This window comes from Balaenoptera borealis (genome assembly GCF_965194805.1).
Source record: "Balaenoptera borealis genome assembly, chromosome: 13".
Classification (NCBI taxonomy): domain Eukaryota; kingdom Metazoa; phylum Chordata; class Mammalia; order Artiodactyla; family Balaenopteridae; genus Balaenoptera; species Balaenoptera borealis.
In genome coordinates this window covers 5,141,915-5,169,562 of record NC_138870.1, presented here as the reverse complement: position 1 = coordinate 5,169,562, position 27,648 = coordinate 5,141,915, and the positions used below count along the sequence as shown (strand labels likewise).

General features: G+C 41.4%; 1 protein-coding gene across 10 annotated transcripts in view; it reads right to left on the bottom strand.

Annotated features, from left to right (window-relative positions):
* Positions 1-27,648, bottom strand: part of RAD51AP1 (RAD51 associated protein 1) — an 86,137-nt gene that overhangs the window by 48,641 nt on the left and 9,848 nt on the right. For 3 of the 10 annotated variants that reach the window (XM_082349963.1, XM_082349966.1, XM_082349967.1), the window contains exons 3-9: positions 27,152-27,293; positions 24,196-24,305; positions 22,133-22,219; positions 21,480-21,629; positions 17,090-17,251; positions 13,985-14,134; positions 2,356-2,440 (exon numbers count right to left, since the gene is read on the bottom strand). In XM_082349963.1, coding sequence (XP_082206089.1) covers positions 2,356-2,440; positions 13,985-14,134; positions 17,090-17,251; positions 21,480-21,629; positions 22,133-22,219; positions 24,196-24,305; positions 27,152-27,293 — 886 coding nt within the window. Of the gene's footprint in view, positions 1-1,616; positions 1,914-2,355; positions 2,441-11,084; positions 11,927-12,873; positions 13,015-13,984; positions 14,135-17,089; positions 17,252-21,479; positions 21,630-22,132; positions 22,220-24,195; positions 24,306-27,151; positions 27,294-27,648 lie in introns of those variants that run through there. The other 7 variants (XR_014233244.1, XR_014233245.1, XM_082349965.1 and 4 more) reach the window with 6 other exon arrangements.

Genomic DNA, 27,648 nt, shown 5'->3' with positions numbered 1-27,648 from the left:
CCCACTTCTGTCCACTGACTGCAGGGCAAACCATTCTCTTCTCACAAGTATCTTCCCCCTAAAACATGCATCGATTGGTCACCTGGTAGCTTAAAGCCTCTAGAAAAAGAAAAGGGGACAATTGGTAGAAATGCTTTTTCTGGATCTCATCTGGCTATGTTTTCACCTTCTTCCTTCAGAGCACACCTCCGTGAATAATCAACTCACGGCAAGGTGAAAAGCTGACTCCCGTAAGTTTACGGAATCTAGTTAAAGTGGTGATTTGGGGAAGTGGAAGGTCAAGTCTTAGAGGGCTCTCATGCCACTGTCACTCTCCTGTTCCGTCAGAAGACCACTGCTGAGACTCCACTCTGTTCCTTGGAAGCCCCCCTTTCAGACCCTCACCCTATCAAGAGCCAAAGGAGTTAAGAATCCACAAAATAGGAACAGAACAGGGATCAAAGCAAATGTTATCACAGCTTCTGCAAATCACTCCATCCATAGGTTCTTGGGGACAAGTTAATAAGTGGTGACAGCATCACAACTGTGAAGTCATTCAGAGGATTGAAGACAAATCTCACCAATGGTTACTGCAGCCTAGTATTGAAAAATCATAACTTGTCGATGTATCACGAGAAGTTTTTTAAAAAAAATGGCACATATGTATTATGGAACATGATGCAATCATTTAAAAAATGAGGTAGATCATCGGTATGCCCATAATATATTAAGTAAAAAGAGTAGAACAATACGTAGAAGGTGATTCCATATCTAAGAAAACAAGATGTTTCCATACAATACAGCATATTGAAGGGTCTAGAAAAAATAAACTGTAAAAAGCAGTTACCTCAGAGGACTGGGACTGGGAATGGTTAGTGGGAATGTTCATTTTCACAGACACACACACTAAAATGAAAAAAATCCCATGCAAAAGCAAATTAAAAGTAATAGTCACTGCAAATGATCATAGCTTCATTTCTTCCTTCCTTCCTACAAGCATTTGCTGAGATAATTTCTTTGATAAACAAGACAAGGCCTGTGCTCTCAAGGAGAGCTCATTATCAAAGAGTGGGGATACGTGGAAATGGGTCCTGACGATGCCAGCGATCAATGCAGTGCTAGAGGTGAAACGGAGCCTATGGTCCTTCCCCACCCCGCCCCATGCCCTCAGCTTGCCTTTTGTCTGTGGAAAACATTTAGCCAAAGAATAAGTTTAATCAGAGAAGTGAGAAAATGCAGAAACAGAGGAAAACATCAAAGGAGACCAAATAATAATATAGTCATTAAGCATAGTCAAGGACCTTTAGTTCCTTCTTAAGGGCTACAGATAATATTCTGAGCCATATCTTGTGAGCTGTCTTATAGATACTGAAACCTCCACCAGGTGGAAGAAGTTAACTACATGTTGACCAGGCTGTAGGCGTGACATAAGCTGCCACAATTCCAAGAATTGGCCTCAAAGAAGTGGAAACAAACTGACCCTGGAACTGAAGACTAACTACTAAAACAATCGAGATGACGCTGGTCAGACCACCCATGACCAATTTCAAGATGAGTGTCAGAGCTGACTGGGCTGTTTCTGCAGGTAGCCCCCTCCCTCTGTCTATAAATGCTCTTGCCTCCTGATTGTCGGGGGGGGAGTTGGCCTTTGGACAGGCGTCCACCCTCCCCCACCCGGTTGCCAGCCTCTGAAATAAAGCAACTTTTCCTTTCCCACCAACACTTATCCCTTGAGAACTGGCTTTCGAGCGGCGAGCAGCCGGACCTGGGTTTGATAACAGAAAGATGTGCAGGGAGGGATGCAGACCTGATCGAGTGCACACCAAGGTGACTGACTCTGCTGGGAGAGCTGAGGCAGCCCTCCCCCTGCGCACAGCAGAACTGTCTTTGCAGAACAACAGGCCAGGTGTGGAGTCAAGGGCAGGGGGACGAGACTGCACAAAGCACAGAAGTATGAAAGAGCACTGCTTTTTCCAGAAGTTGCGAGCACAGTTACTGGACATTGCTGGTGGAGGGCCGGGGAGGGGGCTAGATTGTAAAAGGCCACATGGTCCATTCAGGTCATGGGGGCCCATGTGGCCCATCTAAGCCTGAGGGACAAGGTCAGGTTTGTGTTTTAGGACCATCTCTCTGGCAATAGCAGGGGGCACGGTCCAGAGATGCTCAGGGTGGAAGCTTTCTTGTGCATCCAGGACAAGGGCTTCAACCAAGACCATGAGAGTGAAGACAGGGTACAACTTGGGGATCATTTGGGAAACAGAACTGGTAGGATTTAGGCCATCAATTCGATGTGGGGTTTGTAAAATCCAAACGCTGGGGAGGAATGAATATGATTTTTCCTGCCAAGGGTCGGTACCCAGCGCTCCTTCCACCTACTTCACGGGGATGTGGAAGACAATCGAAGTCAACGTGTGTCTTTCCAAGCAACCGGAGCTCTTTCCTCGGCTCAGCTTTGGTGGCTCTGTAGGTGGAGAGAACCGAAGACTTGAAGGAAAAGCTAGGAACCCTGGAGTCTGGTCTCCGTGCTGCCCCACATAGATTTTGAGCAGATCACTTGTCTTCTCTAAACAGTCTCCCTCGTATCCACGGGGGACTGGTTCCAGGAACCCCAAGGACACCAAAATCCAGGGATGCTCAAGTCTCTTACATCGAATGGCATAGTCCAGTCAGCCCTCCGTATTCGCGGGCTCTGCATCCACAGATGCGGCTCTTCTCAGTTTCCCCATCAGTAAGATGACTAAACAGGACTCGATGAACTCTAACGTGCCTTCCAGTTCTAAGCCGCTTTGATTCTAACTCTATTAAATATTGGGGTGGGGGGAAGTTCTGCTGTGACTTATTCCTTAATTTCCCCCCTTTGGATAATGCTGTGGTTATCAAAGATCATTTTGTGCCTTTCTTAATGCATCCAACCTGGCTTCCACTTAACCCATCACACTTAATCCATCCTTAAAGCTTCCCAAATGCCACTTTTTATCCTTCAAATATGTGGCGAGCTATGTAGGAAAAGAATTAAAATACATTATATATCTTGTTTATACCTGTTGCCTGAAGGTTTAAAGCTAGAGCCAGAGTGAATATTGCTTTGAGAACTGAAACCACAAATTTTAAATTCCTATTATTTTACACACAGATCAGAGTTTTCCTACCTCTACAGCCCATACCCTTCTCCTTCCTCTGGATTTCAACACTTTTGTCTGTGGAGATCATTTTCTCACTTGGTCAACACCATTAGTGTTATCTTACACGTGTATATCTTTATCTTGCCGATCTCCTGGGGGACAGGAATGGTGAGATTTTATTTTATTTTATTTTATTTTATACTTTATTTTATTTCATTTCATTTTTTATATTCCTCATGGGGGCAAGAGCAGGGACTTGTATTTGAAACCTCTTGGTACAAATTTGCCAAAAGGAGAGATATCTAAGATAGTTTAGGTCAATTCATCCAAAATGTTCAGACCACCGTGTGCCAGGTACTTGTGCTAAGCGTGGGGGATTCAGAGATAATAAAACAGGATCCTTGCTTTTAAGGAGTTCAAAATCTGGTGGGCAAGACAGACCATAAACAGTGGTACCACACTACGGCAAGCACAGTACTCTATACATAATATAGAACTTCAAAGCCGGGAAAGGAAATACATCTTTTGAGATTCACCTATTGTGATTTCAGTATTTCTACTGCACTTGCCAGTAGCTTGATCTTTATGCCCGGGGACCACCTTTCGGGCAGAAATTGTGGCAATATACAACTTGCAGGGACTCCCTCTGCATTTCTGTGAACCGGAGATGATGTACTTAACACGTCTCTGCCAAAGAGAACTCCTCGGCCCCTGTGCAATTATCCCTGAAACTCTTCATGGTCCACAGACTCACAGATTCTTAAGAGCTGGAAGAGTTTTAGAGGGCATCTCCCCCATTCTCCCACCCCTGGCTGGGAATCTTCTCAAGAGTGTCCCCGGTAATCATTCATCTCTGCTTGACTATTTCTGGGACAGAACTTACTGTTTTTTTCCAGGCAACCCATTTCACACCGAGCTGTTAATTTACATGCGGTTGGGGCTCCATCAATGCTGACTAGAGGAAATGACCTCAGACAACATCTTTCACCCTCTCTTCTACCTGCTCGTCTCCAGGCATCCCTGTGGTTTTCTTTCAAATCCCTCCTCATATGATGGAGCATCTGAGTGTGAAGGAGAAAGCCTGGATTGTGGTGGTCCCTCTCTATTTTCTAATTTTTTTACGACCTCTCTTAAAATGGCTACAGTTTTCTAGAGTCTAGATTCTGTTAGGCGGCCAGAACTCTGCACCCCGTCACCTGGTCACTGATTTTCTATTAAAGCAGCCTAGACTAGTATTCGTTGTTTTTCACTGTTAAAACACACTCATTTTGGATCTAGGGTCAGCTAAAACCGCTGACTCCCAGCACTGGTCCTCCACACGCCGAGATGCATGCATTCCAGCCCAGAAGCTGACAACAACAGCAGATGGAAAGGGGCTGGCACACTAAGCTCCCTTCATGTTTATCACTATCCTCTTTGATAAGGACCAAAACAGAGAAAGGAATTAACAGACTTAAGTCACAGAACCAACTTGGCAGAATACGTGTTTGGAGAATTCCTTAGAGCTCCTAGATTTTATGGACCCACCACATGTAGGTGATTAAACCCCTCAAGCAAGACTGGTAACCGAGGACACTTACATTGTCCTTTTGTAGTTTGAACTTTCTATTTAAATGACTTCACACTTTTGCCAAGTCTTCTTTTAAGCCTGAACAGTGAAGCTTGAGTTAAGATTGTTGACCATCAGTCATTTAAAAGTCAGAGGGGCCACAAGTTACTTAAGCCCTGAATTGCCTGATGGACATTTCAAACACCACAAATTAACCACAGACTTTTAAAAAAATTCCCCAATTTTGCACTGTTCATCCTATTTTAAGAAAAAAACTTTGCTAAGACTGGGAATTACCCTCGAGTGGCAGGTACCACCTGACACCACAGTGTGGCCCGGGATGTACAGCAGGCCCGTGGGCTGCTCGGAATAGGTGGGGATCAGCCAGATCCTCGTGGACGTAAGGCTTGGGGTCGCAGACCCGTTTTTGGCGACCAAGTCGGATGAGACGTGCAATTAATATTAAAAAAAAAGGGAGAAGAAAGCTCTGTGCCCCAAGTTGTCGGGGTCAGGGCTGGAAACAGCGTCCGGATGGGTCTTTTTTTTTTTTTTTTTAAGTATTTGTTTATTTATTTATTTTGGCTGTGCTGGGTCTTCGTTTCTGTGCGAGGGCTTTCTCTAGTTGCGGCGAGCGGGGGCCACTCTTCATCGCGGTGCGCGGGCCTCTCACTATCGCGGCCTCTCTTGTTGCGGAGCACAGGCTCCAGACGCGCAGGCTCAGTAACTGTGGCTCACGGACCCAGCTGCTCCGCGGCATGTGGGATCTTCCCAGACCAGGGCTCGAACCCGTGTCCCCTGCATTGGCAGGCAGATTCTCAACCACTGCGCCACCAGGGAAGCCCCGGATGGGTCTTATGAGTTCCCTAAAATCCATCTCTCCGCATCCCACACTCAGCCCAAGCCAGTGATGCAAAATTATCCTAATGGAAGAGTATATTGCTTAGGGCTGTAGGTGTACAGATTTCTAAGGCTACACACTTGGGCCAAGGGAAGAAGCTCATGATCAGAAGAAAGCAGTTGATAATTAGGAGGCCTTGGACGAGTCACTTCGTGTTTGGCACTTCAGTTTTCTCAGTAAGAAAATGGGGGGACTTCCCTGGCAGTCCAGTGGTTAAGACTTTACCTTCTGATGCAGGGGGTGCGGGTTTGATCGCTGGTGGGGAGCTAAGATCCCACATGCCTCGTGGCCATAAAACCAAAACATAAAACAGAAGCAATATTGCAACAAATTCGATAAAGACTTTAAAAATTGTCCACTTCAAAAAAAAAAAAAAAAAAGGAAAAGAAAAAAAAAGAAAATGGGAATAAAAATTCTAAGACACATTTCTCCTCACACCCAAAATTTTAGGAGTTAATGAGATTGACCTTTGAAGAGCATTATACAATACAAAAGTTAGTAATTATAGAAGGAAGCAATTAAAATAGCACAAATTTAAGGTGTTTAGCTTAAGAAATACATGTCAGAGAAGGGATGTCTACAGGTATCACATCCAGCAATGAGGATTCATGCTTCTTAGAGACATGTCTATAATTTGAGTACTTTGTCATTAAGGAGATAATGAGGCCATGCTTTGATATTATGATCTGAAAATAAAACTAACAACAATAACAACAACAATAAAAATAATAAGTATAACAATGTTGGGCTGTGAGGATGCAGCTGCTTGGAGCGAAGTCTGAAATGGTACTTGCCTCCTCTCCGCACCCACATCCGCCCTTCCCTCCTTGGGCCCACACCCCTTCTCCTTTTCTGCACTGTCCCCTGTCACTCTCGTGCTGCCCCACCTTCCACCCTTATTGCCCCGATGCTCTGACGTGCTTCCCCCCCTTACTTGGTGCCCTTTGGGGTGGGAGGTGGGAGGAACTGCATCGGGTCTGCGCCGACTGCGGGCGCTGCCCCTCGGACCTGTAACTGCGGGGTGCAGGTGGAGGATCACACCCTCCTCCCGTCGCTATAGAAACTGTTTCCGCCCTTTTTGTGACTTGAGCTGAAAGGCTTGGACTCTGGTCTCGTCCCAAACCACCTTTCACATCAGCCCGGAGAAACACATCTCTTTTCCTCCTGCTCCCATTCTCTTGTCCCTGTTCTTTCAAGTTTGGGACAAGAATTGAAGGACATCCCGAGGATACAGAGACTAGAGTTGATCGAACAGACTCTTGAAGTAATCCCTACCTTTCCCCCTTCAAAAAAGTCTGTGGTTATCAGAAGCACATAGTAAAAGTTATGGATAAAATCTATTCATCAGATGAACATTTTTTGAGCACTTACTCTGCACCAGGTTTTTTTTTTTTGTTTTTTTAACATCTTTATTGGAGTATAATTGCTTTACAGTGTTGTTACTTGCTGCTGTATAACAAAGTGAATCAACTATACGTATACATATATCCCCATATCCCCTCCCTCTTGCGTCTCCCTCCCCCCTCCCTATCCCACCCCTCTAGGTGGTCACAAAGCACCGAGCTGATCTCCCTGTGCTATGCAGCTGCTTCCCATTGCTATTTTACATTTGGTAGTGTATATATGTCAATGCCACTCTCTCTCACTTCGTCCCAACTTACCCTCCCCCCTCCCCATGTCTTCAAGTCCATTCCCTACGTCTCCATCTTTATTCCTGTCCTGCCCCTAGGTTCTTCAGAACCTTTTTTTTAGATTCCATCTATATGTGTTAGCATACCGTATTTGTTTTTCTCTTTCTGACTTACTTCACTCTGTATGACAGACTCTAGGTCCATCCACCTCGCTACAAATAACTCAATTTCGTTTCTTTTTATGGCTGAGTAATATTCCATTGTATATATGTGCCACATCTTTATCCATTCATCTGTCGTTGGACACTTAGGTTGCTTCCATGTCCTGGCTATTGTAAATAGAGCTACAATGAACATCGTGGTACATGACTCTTTTTGAATTATGGTTTTCTCAGGGTACATGCCCAGTAGTGGGGTTGCTGGGTCATATGGTAGTTCTATTTTTAGTTTTTTAAGGACCCTCCATACTGTTCTCCATAGTGGCTGTATCAATTTACATTCCCACCAACAGTACAAGAGGGTTCCCTTTTCTCCACACCCTCTCCAGCATTTATTGTTTGCAGATTTTTTGATGATGGCCATTCTGACTGGTGTGAGGTGATACCTCATTGTAGTTTTGATTTGCATTTCTCTAATGATTAGTGATGTTGAGCATCCTTTCATGTGTTTGTTGGTAATCTGTATATCTTCTTTGGAGAAACGTCTATTTAGGTCTTCTGTCCATTTTTGGATTGGGTTGTTTGTTTTTTTGATATTGAGCTGCATGAGCTGCTTGTATATTTTGGAGATTAATCCTTTGTCAGTTGCTTCGTTTGCAAATATTTTCTCCCATTCTGAGGGTTGTCTTTTCGTCTTGTTTATGGTTTCCTTTGCTGTGCAAAAGCTTTGAAGTTTCATTAGGTCCCATTTGTTTATTTTTGTTTTTATTTCCATTTCTCTAGGAGGTGGGTCAGAAAGGATCTTGCTGTGGTTTATGTCATAGAGTGTTCTGCCTATGTTTTCCTCTAAGAGTTTGATAGTGTCTGGCCTTACATTTAGGTCTTTAATCCATTTTGAGTTTATTTTTGTGTATGGTGTTAGGGAGTGTTCTAATTTCATTCTTTTACATGTAGCTGTCCACTTTTCCCAGCACCACTTATTGAAGAGGCTGTCTTTTCTCCATTGTATATTCTTGCCTCCTTTATCAAAGATAAGGTGACCATGTGTGTGTGGGTTTATCTCTGGGCTTTCTATTCTGTTCCATTGATCTATAATTCTGTTTTTGTGCCAGTACCATACTGTCTTGATTGTAGTATGGTCTGAAGTCCAGGAGCCTGATTCTTCCAGCTCCGTTTTTCTTTCTCAAGATTGCTTTGGCTATTCGGGGTCCTTTGTGTTTCCTTACAAATTGTGAAGTTTTTTGTTCTAGTTCTGTGGAAAATGCCATTGATAGTTTGATAGAGATTGCATTGAATCTGTAGGTTGCTTTGGGTAGTATAGTCATTTTCACAATGTTGATTCCTCCAATCCAAGAAATGGTATATCTCTCCATCTGTTTGTATCATCTTTCTTTCATCAGTATCTTATAGTTTTCTGCATACAGGTCTTTTGTCTCCTTAGGTAGGTTTATTCCTAGGTATTTTATTCTTTTTGTTGCAGTGGTAAATGGGAGTGTTTCCTTAATTTCTCTTTCAGATCTTTCATCATTAGTGTATAGGAATGCAAGAGATTTCTGTGCATTAATTTTGCATCCTGCTATTTTACCAAATTTATTGTTTAGCTCTAGTAGTTTTCTGGTAGCATCTTTAGGATTCTCTATGTATAGTATCATGTCATCTGCAGTGACAGTTTTACTTCCTCTTTTCCGATTTGGATTTCTTTTATTTCTTTTTCATCTCTGATCGCTGTGGCTAAAACTTCCGAAACTATGTTGGATAATAGTGGTGAGAGTGGGCAGCCTTGTCTTGTTCCTGATCTTAGTGGAAATGGTTTCAGTTTTTCACCATTGAGAATGATGTTTGCTGTGGGTTTTTCATATATGGCCTTTATTATATTGAGGTAAGTTCCCTCTATGCCTTTCTGGAGAGTTTTTATCATAAATGGGTGTTGAATTTTGTTGAAAGCTTTTTCTGCACCTATTGAGATTATCATATGGTCTTTATCCTTCAATTTGTTAATATGGTAAAAGCAGGAAAACAGTTGAATGACAGCAGCATCACCTGGAGGAATATACAGTCTGGTCCATGGAGGAAACAGACATTCAAATAAAATTTTTTTAAGGAGCCAAGTTGATTTTCAGTCTTCAAGGACAAATAGGAATTAGCAATGGAAAGAAGGCAAATAAGAACCATCTGAAGACCTGGAGCCACGGGTACTAGCACCCAGTGTGGTGTGGCAGGGGGTCAAAGGTGAACGTGGGCAGCATGGGACAAGGTTGAAGAAGCGGACAGGGGCCAGCCTGATTAGAAATAGCTTGTGAACTAAACAGGCTAAGGGGTATGTGTGTGGATTTTAAGCAGAGGGGTGTTCGGGCTCAGATTTTATTTTAGAAAACTCCCTCTGGCTAGAGTGGCTTGAATGGGTAGGCCTGAGTAGGTTACCAGTCAAGGCAAGGACGCCCGTTAGTAGTCAGAGTAAAGGCATCAAGTGGAAGGAGAGAGCAGTTTTGAGAAACGCAGGAAATGGACCAGAGCTTGCTGACCGGATGTGAAGGGTTCAAGTGCCTGAGGCACCTCAGTTGACTGACGGTGATGCTATTTACTAACAGAAAATATAGGAGGGAAAACACCTGGGGAGGGGGAGACGTTATTGATTCAGTGATGACTTACGTCAAATGATCAAGTGGTCTGTGTCAAGAGCAAGGTCTGGGCTGAAGATCCTGACTTGGCCGTCACTGTCACACTGGGGACCTTGGAACTTGAAGTTGCCCAAACTTTGAAAGAAAAAAGGCCCAGGGGGAAAAGAATGGAATCTCACAGAATATGGTATGGTAGTGAGAGCTGTGGGTGTAGGTGACACAAAAGATTAGCAAGCCACAAACAATGAAGAGTAGGCAGGGAGGCGGGGAGAAAAGTACAAAAGAATGGTGTCTTACGGGCCCAGAAATAAAATGTACTAAGCAGGGTATAATGAATAGGGTCTATAAGATAAGGTGAGAAAGTGTACCCTGGGTTTGGCAACAGAAAGGTCATGAGTGCTTTCTGCAAGGCCAGTTTTGACACACTTTAAGGTAATTTTCAGTGGAAACTACTAATATCAATAGCATAGAGAAAACACGTTCATCAAGCTGGTCCAGATTAATTAATGATATTAGTACTAACACAGGGTAGGCTCTTAATAAATGTTTGTTAAACTGCAGCGTACAGAGTACCTCAATACCGTGTCCCTGGCAAACACGTTTCCAAGAGGGGGTGGGGCGGGGTAGGTGAGGGGGTGTAAGAGAGTAGAAAATATACACTCGATAAGAAAAAAATATATATAATAGCAGTAGGCAAATGCTCACTTTAATCATAATTCTAAATACTTATCTTCACATTAACATAGATATTTCCTTAACCAAGAAGAACTGAGCTAAGTATTATATATTTTTTAATGGTTAACATGATTCAAAGAATTTTTATTAAAAATTGAAATTTGGTTTGGTTGAAGTTCTCACTGTAAATATAAAATATCTATCGCTATTTCTACTCAGTGGATTAGGGCCTGAGCTTCCTAAAGGGCTGTACTATCTAATACAACAGGGGTGACAGGTACTTGACAGCCACCCTCGAAAGCACGGGCTTAATGTAAAAGTGACGACTTTAAGAAACAGCTTTTCCGCTTTATATTTACAACAAAAAGGCTAACATTTTTTTGCAAAGCACTCATTTTATCATGAAATGTAGACAGAGACAGATGGATGCATTAGTATCAAGGAAAAGTGCATATCACAACTTTTTCACTTTTATTAAAGGTTTTGACAATGAGGGCTTCATAAAATGTCACAAAATTCTATTTGCTATCTAACCATCTACTTCGAAGTAGGAGACATACGCTCTAGCATAGCAACTGTTTTAATATGGAAAATTATTCTGAATTCTTAATATAAAAACATTTGGCTAAAATATGAAACATCATTGCAACAAAACTGACAATGCAGGTTAAGTAACTTATAAGATTTCAGAAATGTCTCCTGGGAGAAATGGGAATTTTCCTTTTGCCAGATAAACTCCGCACAGTTAAATTTCAGGTGCCGTAAACCAGACAAAGCCAGAAAGAAGCATCGGGCATGTTACTAGGAAAGAACAACATGTAACGGGGACATCCTCCGTGTCAAATTGACGGCCACGTAATGACAATGACCTATTATATACATATAAGGGAAAGAGAATATGCTCTTCAGAAGGGAATGACATTCCAAGATAATTCTTATAAACAAACCTCTTACTGAAGTCTCAGATAGCTTTTCAGAGAACAATCACAGAACAGGTAGAGATCATTTATACAACGTTAAAGGATTCATTTATATTACAATACCCTCCTCAAATATAAACACAAATATAAACATGCTTATGAAAGTGAGATCTTCTTAATCAAACATTTTCTTGCCACTACACTCAGCTACTAGCAGCATTTGGGTGCAAAGGTTTAACTCGTGCTAATCGGGACAAGCCAAGGCGGAGACTCTGAGTTGGAGACTTCACAGACACTCCTGCCAGTGGGCTACGGCTGCTGCTTCCGGACACCGCTGCAAGAAGACAGATCACCTGATGCTGAGAACGTCAGAAATCTCGTAACAAAGGTCAGTTTATAAAACAGAAGAGGCCAAAAAAGGAGTTAAGCGTTGCTCTGTTATGCAGCTTCTATCAAGTTACATATTAGATCAAAAGAACGGGAAGTACTAAAGAGCAGAAAATATATAGCATTGCATATTTTCAAACATCCTTAGAGGCCAAGGTAATGACACGAAAACTTTAAATGTGAAAGCTAAATAGGAAAGTTGGGAGCAAAGAACACTGATTGTAAAGACATAAAAAAATGAATGGCATTATAATTTCTAAAGTAGTAGCAAAATCTAATGCATTTTTACAAAATTCTGCAACTTTCACAAGTACTCCTTACAGAATCTATTTTTTCAAATATCACGTAACTTCAAATATGACAAATACCATTTTTCTTTATTTATACTAGTTTCATTTATGCTACCACTCTAATACAGCAATCATTTCCAACGAGTATTAAATTTCAGAATTTATCCACATGTATGTTCGTAGCTGATCATGATTTTAGCCGTAGTAAGTACAAGTGTGTATACTTTTTTCATACAAAGGTTTTACGAACACTTCCATGTTTCCAGGCATCTGATTTATCATTCTTAATTGCACACACTTGCCACATGTTGATCAAATGCCTACAACACACTTCTCGGTTGTTTCTAGTTTTTCACCACTTTTCTATAAATAGCTATAAAAAAATCACTACTGACCACTTACTACTTTTCCTTCTTTCGAATTCTTTTTAAGGATAAGTTCCCAAGATTAGTTCCTAAGTCAAAAGATCTATTTATTTTTATGGCTCCTGTCAAGCTGTCCTGTAAAGGGATTATAAATTTATAATAAATAATTATACCTGCTACCCCACAACCCAGAGTGCACTGGTTGATACAGCTTTATTATTTTCTAGTTTGAGAGGTATAAAACAGTATTTCATTACTTTAATTTACATTTCCTTGATTACCAGTGAGGCTGCAATTCTTTTCATATTGGTTTCTAGTTGTACTTCTTGGGGGCAGTGGTATGTTATGTCCTTGGCTCATTTTCCCATTGGAATCTTGCTGGTCTTCTCACATTCGTATAAGACAGGAGGCTAGCTGGCAACCTGAGGGTCAAATCCTGCTCTCAGATATACTGTTCGGTCCACATGGTGTTTTAAAAAGTCCACTTTTAAGATCTAGGAGATTTCACACTAAAATCTGTATTTCTGGCTTCTCTTGAAAAACTCAGACGTGGAAATACGAGGCCCATAATCCTGCATGTTAACAACCGGGTGGAGCCGAAGAACGGCGGCTTCCTTCCAGAGGGCACGCGCTCTTGAGGGTGGCAACGCCCGCTTGCTCACGCTTCCTCCCCAGGCCCAATTCCCTCGCCTCTGTCACCTGCTCGGCCCTTCCCCACAATGAATTTATAAGCACTTTGTGCTTTATGACGTGACTCTTTACCCATCAATCCATTATTTCTTTTTAATCTTTTTGCTTATGCTACCTTCAAATTTCTACAGACATATCAATAATTTTAAACTTCTTTTGTTGTGGAATCACTAATTATTCTCAGAAGAAATAGACTAAGGATTATCCTTGAACTGACAGAGCTTCATTATTTCAATAACTACTCTTCCGGGACTTTCCTGGTGGCGCAGTGGTTAAGAATCTGCCTGCCAACGCAGGGGACACGGGTTCGAGCCCTGGTCCGGGAAAATCCCACATGCTGCGGAGCAACCAAGCCCATGTGCCACAACTACAGAGCCTGCGCTCTAGAGCCCGCGAGCCACAACTACTGAGCCTGCGTGCTGCAACTACTGAAGCCTACATGCCTAGAGCCCACGCTCTGCAACAAGAGAAGCCACCATGATGAGAAGCCTGCGCACCACAACGAAGAGTAGCCCCTGCTCGCCGCAACTAGAGAAAGCCCATGCGCAGCAACAAAGACCCAACACAGCCAAAAACAATTTAAATTTTAAAAAATAATATGAGGAAGTACTCATATGTAACATTTACAACTAAGAAAAAAAAATTCTACTAGTGGTAATTTTCCAAGCCCCTGCCCTTGAGCAGTAAATAAAGATACCATACCTGGTGGGACCCACTTAGGTCTCTTGCTTTCAGCTGGAGGACTTCGTATTTGTAACGGCTTCCTAGTGGCCTCTGAAGAAGGAGAAACCTTTTTCGGTGAGGGCCAAGATTCCGACTTGACAGCAACAGGAGCAGAATCTACTGAAGTCACTTATTTGAAAAATATACATAAAAAAGGGGTCACAGAGGAAGATAAAGTCTAGCACGTATGTGTGAAAATTATCAAGTTACATAAGCTTATAAGAACTAAAGAAGCAGAATCATAAATTTGAAAAACTCATTAATCAACATTTATTGAGAGTCCAAGAATAGCCATGTTTTATGAGCTTTACATGCTGGGCAGTATGGCAAGCGTATCATATACATTACATCTAACCCTTAGAGCAACTCCGATACAGAGGTGACTACCCTACTGTCAGTTAAGGAGACAGAGAGGTTAAACAATCTGCCTGTAGTTTGAGAGCTAGTAAGTGTCTGAGTCCAGAGTCCACACTTGTAATCATCACACAATAGTGTCTCGTCGGAATATGTCAGTGAGACATTTTATTAGGCTCTAGGAATTTACGGTCCAGTCACTAGACTCTAGTAGAAAGGGCAGAAAAGTACAGAGATGCGTACAGTGCAACGTGGTGAGAGAGATGACAGACTCTAGAGGTGGTCACGGGGCGGGGAACCTACATCTAGAAGCATCTTGTCGAGGGCAGTGTAAAAGCAGACCACCTAGATGGCTCTATGGTAACCCAGGTGAGAGGGGATCAGGGCATGAACTAAGGGGGAGAAAGGGGGGAAAACAGCAGAGTGGATGGCTTTTAGTAATTAGAAGGGGGAGGCATGCTGGAGATGAGGGAATAATCATGATTGGCAAGTTCCTGTCAGGAACACACCATCTGATGGCACCATTTACCCAGAGAATGAACACAGAATGGGAGTGGGTTTGGGTTTTTTGTTTGTTTGTTTTTGATGGAGGGAGAAGCAGAATACAAATTCACTTTCAGATAATGCTTGCTTCGAGACACCTAAGTGGCATCTAAGCGCAGGTGCATATGAACATTTTCACTATACGCTGTTCTTAACGTTAACATCTACATTCTCTAGGTCAGCCCCGTCCCACAGACTTTTCTGCCGTGGTGGGAACGTTCTGTATTTCGTGCTGTCCAATACGGTAGCCACAAGCCACATACAGTTAGTGAGCACTTGAAATGTGGTTAGCAAAACCAAGGAACTGACTTTTAAATTTTATCTAATTTTAATTAATTTAAATGTGATAGAGCTACTTTGGCTAATGGCTACCATATTGGACACCACAGCTCTTGAAATTTTCTCTATTCAGGGAAAGATTATAACACCTGCCAGGTCAGAGATGCTTAGAGGTTATCAGTACATTATTAGTGGGACTAGAAATATAATCCATCTTTCCAAATTCTTAATCTCATTATTTAGCTGTTAAACTTTACTTCTAATATTACATAGGAAATTTTCTCGGGAAGCAACTTGCTCCAGGGTATATGGAAGACATTAAGTGGCAAACTCCAACCTGGACACTGAAATTTTATCTTTAGTTTTTAGAATGTTTTGGTGAGAAAGCATAAACAAACATCTGAAGAAAATATGAAATATATTCATGTTAGGTTTTTTTCCTATTGTCAATGACTTTTTCATATCAGTTTGTGGTAGGCAGTCCCTTAAAGAGACCTGTCTCCTAATTCCCAGAATGTGCACATGTTACCTTACACAGCAAAGGGACTTAGCAGGTGTGACTAAATTAAGGATCTGGAGATGGGGAGATTATCCTGAATATCCGATGGCCCCAGTGTACTCACAAGGGTGCTTATAAGTGAAAGTGAGAAGCAGGAGAACGAGAGAGTTATGTGATGGCTCTGAAGGGAGAAGTGGACCACCCGTCAGAGAGCGGGTGGCCTCTAGAAGCTAGAAAAGACAGGAAAGGGGGTTCTTCTCCCCTTGAACTTCCACAGAGGAACAGAGCTCTGCCAGCAGCTTGATTTTAGCCGAGTGAGGAAAATTTTGAACCTATTACCTGCAGAACGGTAAAGTAATAAATTTGTGTTGATTTAAGCCACTAAATTTGTGGTAATTTTTTACAGCAGCAATTGGAAACTAATACACAGCTTTATCTCTAAAAACCCCTACATTTAAAATCTAATTTCTCGAAACCAGATGAATTTGCCAATTGCAAAAAAAAAAACACCAATTAAAACCTGGCTAATTGAGAATACAGTGGTGGGAGGAATACGACTCAATCAGTACTTAGTTCTCATTTCTTAGTAAGTACTCAGCACCAGTACTCAGCACCATGTTATTTAAGGTGAGAGCAACGCCCACCCTTAATGAATGGGGTCTGAATAATGGAAAGTTTAGTTTCAAACAATACATATATTAAACAACTAAGACCCAAAAATATCTATCAATAAGTAAAACAAAGCAGGTTAAAGGAAGTTATATTTTACAATAATCTATTGCATATTATGAACTCAAAAATATCCTAACGTCTTTTACACAAGAAACAAATATTCCACATTCAAGTCGTCACAAATTCCAAAAGTTTTATTGTAAAACTGGTTTCTCCTAACTGAATTCATTCTGAAGAAACCACAGGGCCCTAAACACATGACAAAAGGGTTCTCAACTCAAAGACTGAGTCACGTGCAACAGCAGAAAATGAGAATCACGCCAACTTCCCCATTTAATCGCGTGGAGAAAATGTGGTCTAATGGACAGATTTACGCTCTGAATGGACAAGCCTGGGTGCAAATTCTAGCCCCTCACTTATCAGCTATAAGAATTCCAACAAACGATTTAACCTCTCGGAGCCTCAGTTTTGTCGCTGTGAAATGCAGGTGACAGCAGCTACTCAGAGGGAGGCCCAGCATGAAGGGGGACAAACAGTCCGTGCTGGAAGGGTGTGGGGGGGATCAGTGTCCCTATCTGCCCGTCTGCCTTCCCCACCCCAGCCTGCTCTCTTCCACGGATCTTAACAAGAAAAGAACGCTGGCAAAAGGTTAAGGAGACTAAAGGCAAAGGTGAGAGAAGCACGTTAAGTAAGCAAGCATATCCAGTATGAAGTGACGTATGGGGGACTGCTCTTACCCACATTATCCCGTTTCGATTTGGCTTTCTTCTCTTTCTTTTCAACTGGAGACTTCCCTTTCACTTCTTTCTTTTTAATTTCTTTAACTTTACTTTTTCTCACAGTGAAACTTTCATCATCTTCACTCTCACTAAAATCAGAATCGTCCTCAGAATCCTCACCTGAAACAGAAGATTACATACCTCATCTCTAAAAAGTTCTAAAAAGTGAGGCTTCTCGGACTTCCCTGGCAGTCCAGTGGTTAGGACTCCACGCTTCCACTGCAGGGAGTTCAATCCCTGGTTGGGGAACTAAGATCTAAGATCCCGTACGCCGCTTGGCGTGCCAAAAAAAAAAAAAAAAAAAAAAATGGTGAGGCTTCTAGTGCCTCAATTTCATCTTCTGCACCAGATTCTTGTGCCCCTTTGTGCTATGCTGTTTCCAGGGGCAAAACAATGCATGGTGCCTGGGTCTGGATCCTGGCCCCTCCATTGACATGTCGTGTGACCTGAGACAGGTCCCTAACTTCACCGTGCCTCAGTTTCCTGTATAAAATAGGGAGAACCCTAAAACCTGCATCACAGGGTTGTTGTGCAGATTAAGTGAGTTAATATAGGTAAAGAATAACATCTGGCATATAGCGAACAGAGGAGCAAGGCTTGCTATTGCTATTATCATTAATTTCCCATCAGTAATCCTTACTTCTGATTTTACCAGTTTAACTCAGCAACCTTTGAGAAGAATGGTTGGGTATAACATTGCTGCTCTTCCAAAACGATAACCTTGATGGTAATAATATGGTAATAATAATAATAATGTTATTATTATAACATTATTATTATTATAACATTGCTGCTCTTCCAAAACGATAACCTTGATGGTAATAATAACCGTATGCCTTTCCTTAATCACACCAACTTCAACACACCAGAACAGAAACCCACTGGGAATTGAGAAGAGACTGACCGTACCATAACCATCTTAACTGACAATCCTGTGTATGATTTCACCTGGGACACACCTCTGATTTCCCACAAACTCCTTTCTATTCTGCATGGGATGATACAAGCCAGTGATGGAATGTGTTAAGTAGCTACAGCTTCTGGAAAAAAGCATAGAGAATACTCGAGAGTTAAGCAATGATTCTTCTATTTTTCGGGGGAAGAGAGGATCAGAAAATCATGTCCTGGAAATACTAAACTCTGAAAATTAAGTGTAAATAAGGATTAGCCCTATATTCATAAAAAACCTTTTTACACTTCTTTATACATCATTACAAATGCAGTACATGCTTACTGTAGAAAATGCCAACCATACCAAAAAAGTATTAAGGAAGAAGAAAGCCCACTCCCTAATCTCCTCACTCAGAGATAACCACTGTCATACCCACCATATATAATATCTACCTATCTATATGGAATAATATATTTTATGTAAAAAAATATATATATATGAAAATTTTCAAACATACATAACAGTAGATAATAATAAACTACCACCCAGATTCAACAATCATCAATATTTGGCAACATTTGTTTCATCTATCTTCTCTTCCCTTTCCTTCTCAGAGTATATAAAAATAAACCCAAGACACTGCATTATTACATTTCTACATACTTTAGAATGCATCTCTAAAAAACACAGACTTATAAAAAACATGTCATTATCATATCTAACGATATCAACAACAGTTTCTTGGAATCATCTTCTATCCAGCCCATTTAATCACTTTTAATATAGAGCAATATCCCATCCCTTTTTCCCCCATGCCTTTGACATGTTGAAGCAACCAGGTCAGTTGTCCTATGGAATGTCCTACATTCTGGATTGGTCTGTTTTCTTCCTTATGGTGTCATTTAACTTACTCTTGCATTTCCTGTGAGCTGGAATTTTCTCAAGGCTCAATTAGAATCAGGCTCACATTATTACTTTTTTGGGCAAGAATACACATCATAGGTGATGCTCTGTTCTCCATATTATGTCAGTCATATCAGAAAGCACAGAATGTATGGCTGCCCCACTCCTGGTTGGTTCAGCTGACGCCGGCCTGAATTCTCCGTTGTAAAGATCCTCGTCAGCCTTCTATTGATGATGTTTGCCTAAATCAACAATGTCATTACAATCTTCAAATTGTGATGTCCTTATTCTATCATTCTTCCCACACAAATAAAATTTTAAAAACAGATAATCAACCCATGTATTCACATAATAGTTACCGTGTTATACAGAATTCACCATATAAGGCCAGCAGATCACATGAAGGCCGCTATAAATAGTACCTTGCAAAATCAAGTAATTATTTCTGGACTCCCAAGAGGATCTAGGTTCAGGGAGGGCAAGCAGTGGAGAAGTTTCTCCAAAATTTCAGACTATAGAATCTAGGAGGATACAGCTTCCTATAACCCCAACAGTTACGGTATCTCACGTGCTCTTTTCTTGGCTTGAGGGGATAAACTGTAGGGGCGGGCTATAATGCTATTTAAATAAACTGGAGGTGGGGAGATGGGGCTCCCAGAATCCCAAGTCATCAGCACCTCATACTGGGAAATCTGGAAGGCCCAGACACTCAGGTTATGGATTTGGGGTATCTTTAGATGTCCTTAAGAAAAGCCTTGATTCTCTCCATTTTCATTTTTCTTTTCCCACTGAAGGTCACAGAAGTTCCTTTCTCTTCTCATCTAGCGTGAGCTAGCGCAGGAGGAAAACTCTGAAATGTCACTTAAAGAAGGGACCCTGTCCCAGATAACTCAGGTTGTCTGAAATGAATCCAGCAGCACATTCAAGTATAATAAACAACCAGCTCTGAGGGGATGGGAGGGTGAGTCATTCTTGGCTTAGGGCAGATGAAAATAAACTGGTAGTATTGCTCCTTGAAGTACACTGAGCGTATTGGGGAACATGTTTGTCCTTCCATTTAAGGTAAAGCAGGCTTGAGACCCTTCACGATCCGGTGCCAGGCGGCCTCTTCAACCTCCACCACATTCTCCCTTCCCTGCAAACCTCACTGAACTCTGTGTGTGTGTTTCCACGTCTTTTTCTTTTGTTTCTTCCAGTTGTATTGAGATATAACTGACATGCAGCACTGTGTAAGTTTAAGGTGTACAGCACAGTGATGTGACTTACGTACATCATGAAGTGACTGTCACAAGAAGTTTGGTGAACCTCCATCATCTCGCAGACACAAGATTAAAGAAATCGAAAAAATTGTTTTTCTTGTGATGAGAACTCTTAGGATTTACTCTCTTAACTTTCATATGTAACACACAGCTGTGTTCATCATCTTCGTCCTGTTGTATGTTATAGCCCTAGGGCTTATTTATCTTACAGCTGCACCTGTGTACTTACTGACTGCCTCCATCCCATCCCCCCTCCCCCAACACCTGCCTCTGGTAACCACAAACCTGATCTCTTTTTCCATGAATTTGTTGTTTGTTTGTGAAGTATAATTGACCTAAAACACTGTGTTAGCTCCTGGTACACAACATGGTGATTTGATATTTCTATACATTTCAAAATGATCACCACAATAAGCTAGTTACCATCTGTCACTACACAAAGATATTACATAATTATTGAGTATATTCCTCACACTGTACATTCCATGACTCATTTAATTTGCAACTGGAAGTCTGTCCCTCTTAATCTCCCTCAACCATTTCTTTCCTCTCCTCACCCTCCTCCCCTCAGGCAACCACCTGTTTGTTCTCTGTATCTGTAACTGTTTCTGTTTTGTTGTTTGATCATTTGTTTTGTTTTTTAGATTCCACATATAAGTGAAATCATACAGTTTTTGTCTTCCTCTGTCTGACTTACTTCACTCAGTATGACAATCTCTAGGTCCACCCATATTGCTGCAAATGGCATGTTTTCTATGGCTGAGTAACAGTCACTGTGTGTGTGTGTGTGGACACACGCATATACCACATCCTCTTTATCCCTTCATCTACTGACGGGCACTTAGGTTGCTTTCACATCTTGGCTATTGTGAATAATGCTGCAATGAACATGGGGGTGCAGATATCTTTTCTAATTAGTGTTTTTGTTTTCTTTGGATAAATACTCAGGAGTGGAACTGCTGGATCATGAGGTGGTTCTATTTTTAATTTTTTGAGACACGTCCAGCGTCACTGAGCTCTTGTATGTGCACTTGCCTGTTCTCTTGTTTATGCCCTTCTATCAGTCAGAAGTGCTATTTCACCCCTAAATGCTACTCATTTTTCAAGGCACGGCTTAAAGGTCACCTCCAGATAAAGCTTTTCCCCCAAATGCCATAGCTGAATTGAACTGTCCTGTGTATTCCTCAAGTTTGCACACACCAAACGTTTAGCAGTGCTTTGCATACGTTAACGGTCTCCAAGAACTTTCTACTGACTCTCCATAGGGTTAATTTTGAGTTAGGACATAACCTACCAGTTGCAAAGTCTGGTTCGGAATCATCAGCACCGTCGCCGTCACTGTTTTCCAAAAGAATCTTCCTCTGCTGGACCACGGCTTGGGATGCCGCTTTTCTTCTCCGCTGAGAACCCTGGGAATCCTCCTCCTCAGTGATCTTATCCAGATCTTCAGGATAAAAAAAATCAACGAAACTTTTTGTGCCAGGTCACATTTAAAGAACTGTGGAGTAGACTTCTATGACACCTGCTCTTTTTATTTGCCCAGCTTTGTCCTTCCTGTGCTTCTAGTAACAGACCACACAGCCCAATCTGGGTCAGTCATAATACATCAGTCTCCTGGCAACAGTCCGAGTTAAGCAAAAGTCCAAGGCCCACACTGAAAGAGTCTTTCCCCAAGAATTTTCAAACTGGAGCTGGGAAGATAGAGCCCCTTTCTTCAGTGTTCAACTGATGTCAACTAGAAGCCATGGGTAGTCGTGACCCGCCACCAGGGAAGAAACTGGGTCTGCAGTTAAAAGAGAGGAAAACTAAAACAGAAAGAAACAAAGGAGAAGGGGTGAAGAGAACCTTCACAAATGTGAAGACCTTGGTTCTAGTTACAGTTTCAGGAATTTAAATAAGAGTTAGAAAATGTCGATGGAAAAAATATTATTAATATCAAAAACTTACCTAAATAATCACTGGCTACACTGCAATTGGAGATATGAGGAGACTTACTCATTGCTTCTGTTTCACTATTGCCATGTTTGTCAATGTCTAAATATAAGGAAGAAGAAAGCACCCTAATCAACCAATGTCTAGAAATAGGAAGATAAGGGCTAAAATCTAATACCATTTAGATACAGATAAATGATCCAGACCAGGGGTCCCCAACCCCTGGGCCGGGGACTGGTACCGCTCCGCAGCCTGTTAGGAAGTGGGCCGCACAGCAGGAGGGGAGCGGCGAGTGAGCGAAGCTTCATCTGTATTTACAGCTGCTCCCTATCCCTGCCCATCGCTCGCTCGCATTACTGCCTGAACCATTCTCCCCCCTTCCCCACCGTGGAAAAACTGCTTTCCACAAAACCGGTCCCTGGTACCAAAAAGGTTGGGGACTGCTGATCCAGGCTCCAACTAGCACAGTGACTTTACTTGGCGAGGCTAACATATGGTTAGAAGTTTTGGCTCTGAAATCACACAAACTTTAATCAGACTTAAGTTCAAATTCAGGCTCTTAAATCGGCAATATACCAGGGGAAAGTTGCTTATCCTCTACAAGACTTAATTTCCTCATCTATAATGTGGAGATAAAAACAGTCTGGGGGGCTTCCCTGGTGGCGCAGTGATTGAGAATCCACCTGCCAATGCAGGGGACATGAGTTCGAGCCCTGGTCTGGGAAGATCCCACATGCCGTGGAGCAACGAAGCCCGTGCACCACAGCTACTGAGCCTGTGCTCTAGAGCCCGCGAGCCACAACTACTGAGCCCGTGCGCCACAACTACTGAAGCCCGTGTGCCTAGAACCCGTGCTCCGCAACAAGAGAAGCCACTGCAGTGAGAAGCCCGTGCACTGCAAGGAAGAGCAGCCCCCGCGCGCTGCAACTAGAGAAAGCCCGTGCACAGCAACGAAGACCCAATGCAGCCAAAAAAAAACCAAAAACCAAAAACCAAAAAAAAACAGTGTGGGGATTAAATGAGGCTATTGTGGGGAATTAAATGTTGACTGAATGTGGAAATTGCTTATTGTGGTGCCCAGCACAAAGGAAACAGTGGACAAACATTAACTATCATTTCTGTGTAGGCAGATCTGTGCTTTTACTAATGTAAAGACTCTTCAATCATTATCACAACTTTAAAATGATCTAGAGTATTTTAAGAGAACTTTAAGACATGATGATTGGTACTATTACTCTCGGAGAAGTGGTACAAGGAAACCTCGCTATACAATGTCACGATCTTTTACAGGAAAGAGATTTTCATTTTCTCGGATTTAGATACATGACAATTCTCTTTTTCAGTTTCTTTGACTCCTGATTACTAAAAGGGCCCCCTAATCAACACTATCTCACTTATTTTCAAACAGGAGGCACTACTGACTTAAACATCTATACCCCTAAATAAGCAAATGGGCTAAAAATATCCTCCAAGATAAAAGAAGTTAGGCCAAAGCAGTTTAATCCAAAAAGCAACTGAGCAATTTGAATGTCTTTTCCGGGAATAATGATTTCTGCTTCTCCAGAATATCAATATTGCCATCTGCTGACCAATTGCCAGAAAAATCCACAGAGAAAAATCCACAGATAAAGCCAGCAGTCATAAATCTATCAAGTCTACTGAGCTTGCTAACCAAATTAGTACCTTTAGCCTCTGTAAATAATAAAAATTACCACCATTAGATTATGTTTAACTAATCTGAATTTGGAGAGGAAGAAGGTGGATTGTTCGGATGTACAGGTCAGTGTATTTGATCATGAAATTAAATTTTCACTGCATATAAAGATGAACTTTGGACGTGCAGGGTCACAGGCCACGTCCTCCACTTGAACCTGAGTGTTAGGCAGAGAGGTATTTATGTGTGGATGAGATTTATGCAACTGAATGAACAGCTGAATCCAACGGCACCCTCTGCAAATTGCTCCTTTTTTAGTCCAAAGTTTTAGAACTACATTCTTCCCTCTGTAAAGGCTCATCCAACGAAATGATTACAAAAGCAATAAGAAGGTTTTAAAGATAATTATCGAAAATAAAGTTACTTTTATCTTGAGACTCCTCCACATCAATGGTGACGGTTGGAAGTTCCTTCACTGATAAAGCCAGTGCGACTTCTAGGTCTCTCTGGTAGAGCTTATCATCTAAAGGCATTCTAAAATAAGACACACAAATAATAATGAGTTTGTAAACTATCAATCTCAACAAAAATCTGAGATTTTCCTCAGTGACTAAGAGTTTCTTTCCAACCTCAGAAAGATGTTCTTCAACAATAATCATGATCATAATTGCTCCTTAACGTTAAGCCTCCTGAAATGTTAAGTGTCATGTTGGACCCAGCAGAACAGATTTGAAATAAGAGCATCACGTGACAATGTCCATTTCATTGTGATGTCTCTTCCTCACCACCAGCTCCGTCCAAGTGGGAAGCACCTGCCCAAATGAGAATGGACGTGGCTCAAACATCACTTCCACTTAGAAATCTTCCTTGACCTCACCCACACCTCTTTAGACAGCTGTTATAGCTCTTTTATTAAATTGAAATTACTTTTTTTTTTTTTACATCTGTTCCGCCCAATCTGGACTTTGACAAATATTTCAACTAGTACTTACTCTGTGAGGCATTGCACTAGACAGGATATTAAAAGTGCCCTCAAAAAGTCTGTAGTTAATGAGGAGGTAGGAAAACAAGTCCCATAATAATTACCCTATATAAACAGATTATCACGTCTCCTGTTCAAGGTGGTCAAGAGTGCTATAGTGTTTAAGAGGAAGAGAAAGCAAAGAAAGGTTTGAAAAGGTTTGAAGGTAAGAAAAGGCTACGTAAAGGAGGTAATACTGAGACGCACCTTGAAGGATTTATTTTTTAAAATAACAATTTTATTGAGATATAAGTCGCACAGTATAAAATCCACCCTTTTGAAGCATACAATTCAGCAGTTTTTAGTATATTCAGAGAGCTGTGAAACCATCACCACCATGTAATTTCAGAACACTTTCATCAACCCAAAAAGAAACCTCATACCCACTAGCAGTCAGTCCCCGTTTCCCCCTCCCCAGCATCTGGCAACCACTAATCTACTTTCTGTTTCTATGGACTTGTCTATTCCAGACATTTCGTATTACTGGAACCATATAATATGTGGCCTTTTGTGCCAGGCTTCTTTGGCTCCCTACAATGTTTTCAAGGTTCATCCATGTTGTAGCATACATCAGTACTTCTTTTTTTTTTTTTTTTAAACATCTTTATTGGAGTATAATTGCTTTACTTTACAATGGTGTGTTAGTTTCTGCTCTATAACAAAGTGAATCAGTTATACATATACATATGTTCCCATATCTCTTCCCTCCCGCATCTCCCTCCCTCCCACCCTCCCTATCCCACCCCTCTAGGTGGTCACAAAGCACCGAGCTGATCTCCCTGTGCTATGCGGCTGCTTCCCAGTAGCTATCTATTTTACGTTTGGTAGTGTATATATGTCCACGCCACTCTCTCACTTTGTCCCAGCTTACCCTTCCCCCTCCCTGTACTTCATTTCTGTTTATTGCTGAATAATATTCCACTGTATGGATATATCACATTTCACTTATCCAGTCATTAGTTGATAAACATTTGGATTACTTCCATTTTTTGGCTATTATGAACAATGCTCCTATAAATATTCATGTACAGGTTTTTGTGTGGGCATAGATTTTTATTTCTCTTGGGTATATACCTAGGCTGGGTCATATAATAACTGTTTATTTCGAGGAAGTGCTACTCTGTTGTCCAACGTGGCTGCACCGTTTTGTATTCGCAGCAGCAATGTGGGAGGGTTTCCACTTCTCCACATCCTCCTCAACACCTGCTACTGTCTGTCCTTCTGCTTACAGCCATCCCTCTGCGCGTGACATGTTATCTTATTGTGGTTTTGATTTGTATTTCCCTGATGGCTAAGCATGTTGAGCATCTTTTCGTGTGCTATCGGCCATTTGTATATATTCTTTAAAGAAATGTCTATTCAAGTCCTTTGCCCATTTCTAACTTGGGTCATTATTCTTTTTATTGTTGGACTGCAAGAGTTCCCTATATATTCCAGATACAAGTCCCTAATGGGTTCTATGATTTGCAAATATTTTCTCCCATTCAATGGTTATTTAACTATATTTTAAAGGTAGTACAAGGAGCTCAAAAACAAAAAAGAAAAAAGTAAAGAGAAGGACATGGGCTAAGTCTCTCTAAGTTAATTAACTTTCCTCACATTTATTGTAGCAGTAAAGCATCATACGTCCTACGTTCCATTTGTCAGTATCCCTCCTCTGCCCACCTCCTCCCCGCAGTGCAAGTGTGGGGCCTCTTGGGGCTTTCTTCCCTCATTTTACCCTCTCTCTTGGTACAAACTAACGGAACTCCAGGGTTAGTCTAGAAACCATAGGTCCTGCTCACTGCTGGACAAAACTCAGTAAGATAAAATACTTTTTATCTGTAGAAAAATACATGGTTTAATTTGTTTCTTCCAGTTTTACTGAGATATAATTGACAGCCAGCACTGTATAAGTTTAAGGTGTACAATACAGTGGGTCACAGTGATGTGACTTACACGCATCATGAAATGATGACCACAGAAGTTTAGGGAACATCCGTCATCTCATATATTATAGATACGTGGTTTTAAATTTTATAACTGCCCTTACAAATGTGATTTTTAACAAAGTAGTCCTGTAAGACCTAAGGACTTCAGAGACAGGTACTACGTCTTGTAAATGCAAGTTATACCTTCTAAACTTGGTAATTATGATTGTCTTAATACTTAAATGGATATTTCCTCATACATTTGTGAACTTAAAGAAGTTCAGAAAGTCAGAAGGGGATTAATGGTACATCCCTGTTCTCCTACATGCACTAAATAAAATAAGATCCATGATGCTGCTCAAATTCTAATTTAGACCAAGAATTTGAATTTATCTCTCTTTTAAACTAACACATCTAATGTCATATTTACTGTATGTCTTACCTCTCACCTTTTTTTAGGGGTTTTCTCTTGTAGTGGGATGTCTTTTTCCTGGAGATTCTTCAGTTTAGGTTCTGGTTTTTCTAGTTTTAACTCCTTTTGTGTAGTTCTGGATTTTTTATTTAACGGTGCGGTTGCAGGAACAAAATCATCTATTCATGTGTGAATTAAAAATAAAAGAACACATGAAATTGCTTTTCCTTAGGAAGAAATAAATAAAATTACTTTCTTCGTAGCTGAGATTCATTACCATGTGTGTTCAAGTTTTAAAGATAAGCAAATTGGGGCTTCCCTGGTGGCACAGTGGTTGAGAATCCACCTGTCAATGCAGGGGACTCGGGTTCGAGCCCTGGTCCAGGAAGATCCCACATGCCGCGGAGCAACTAAGCCTGTGCACCACAACTACTGAGCCTGCGCTCTAGAGTCCATGAGCCACAACTACTGAGCCCGCATGCCACAACTACTGAAGCCCGCACGCCTAGAGCCCATGCTCCGCAACAAGAGAAG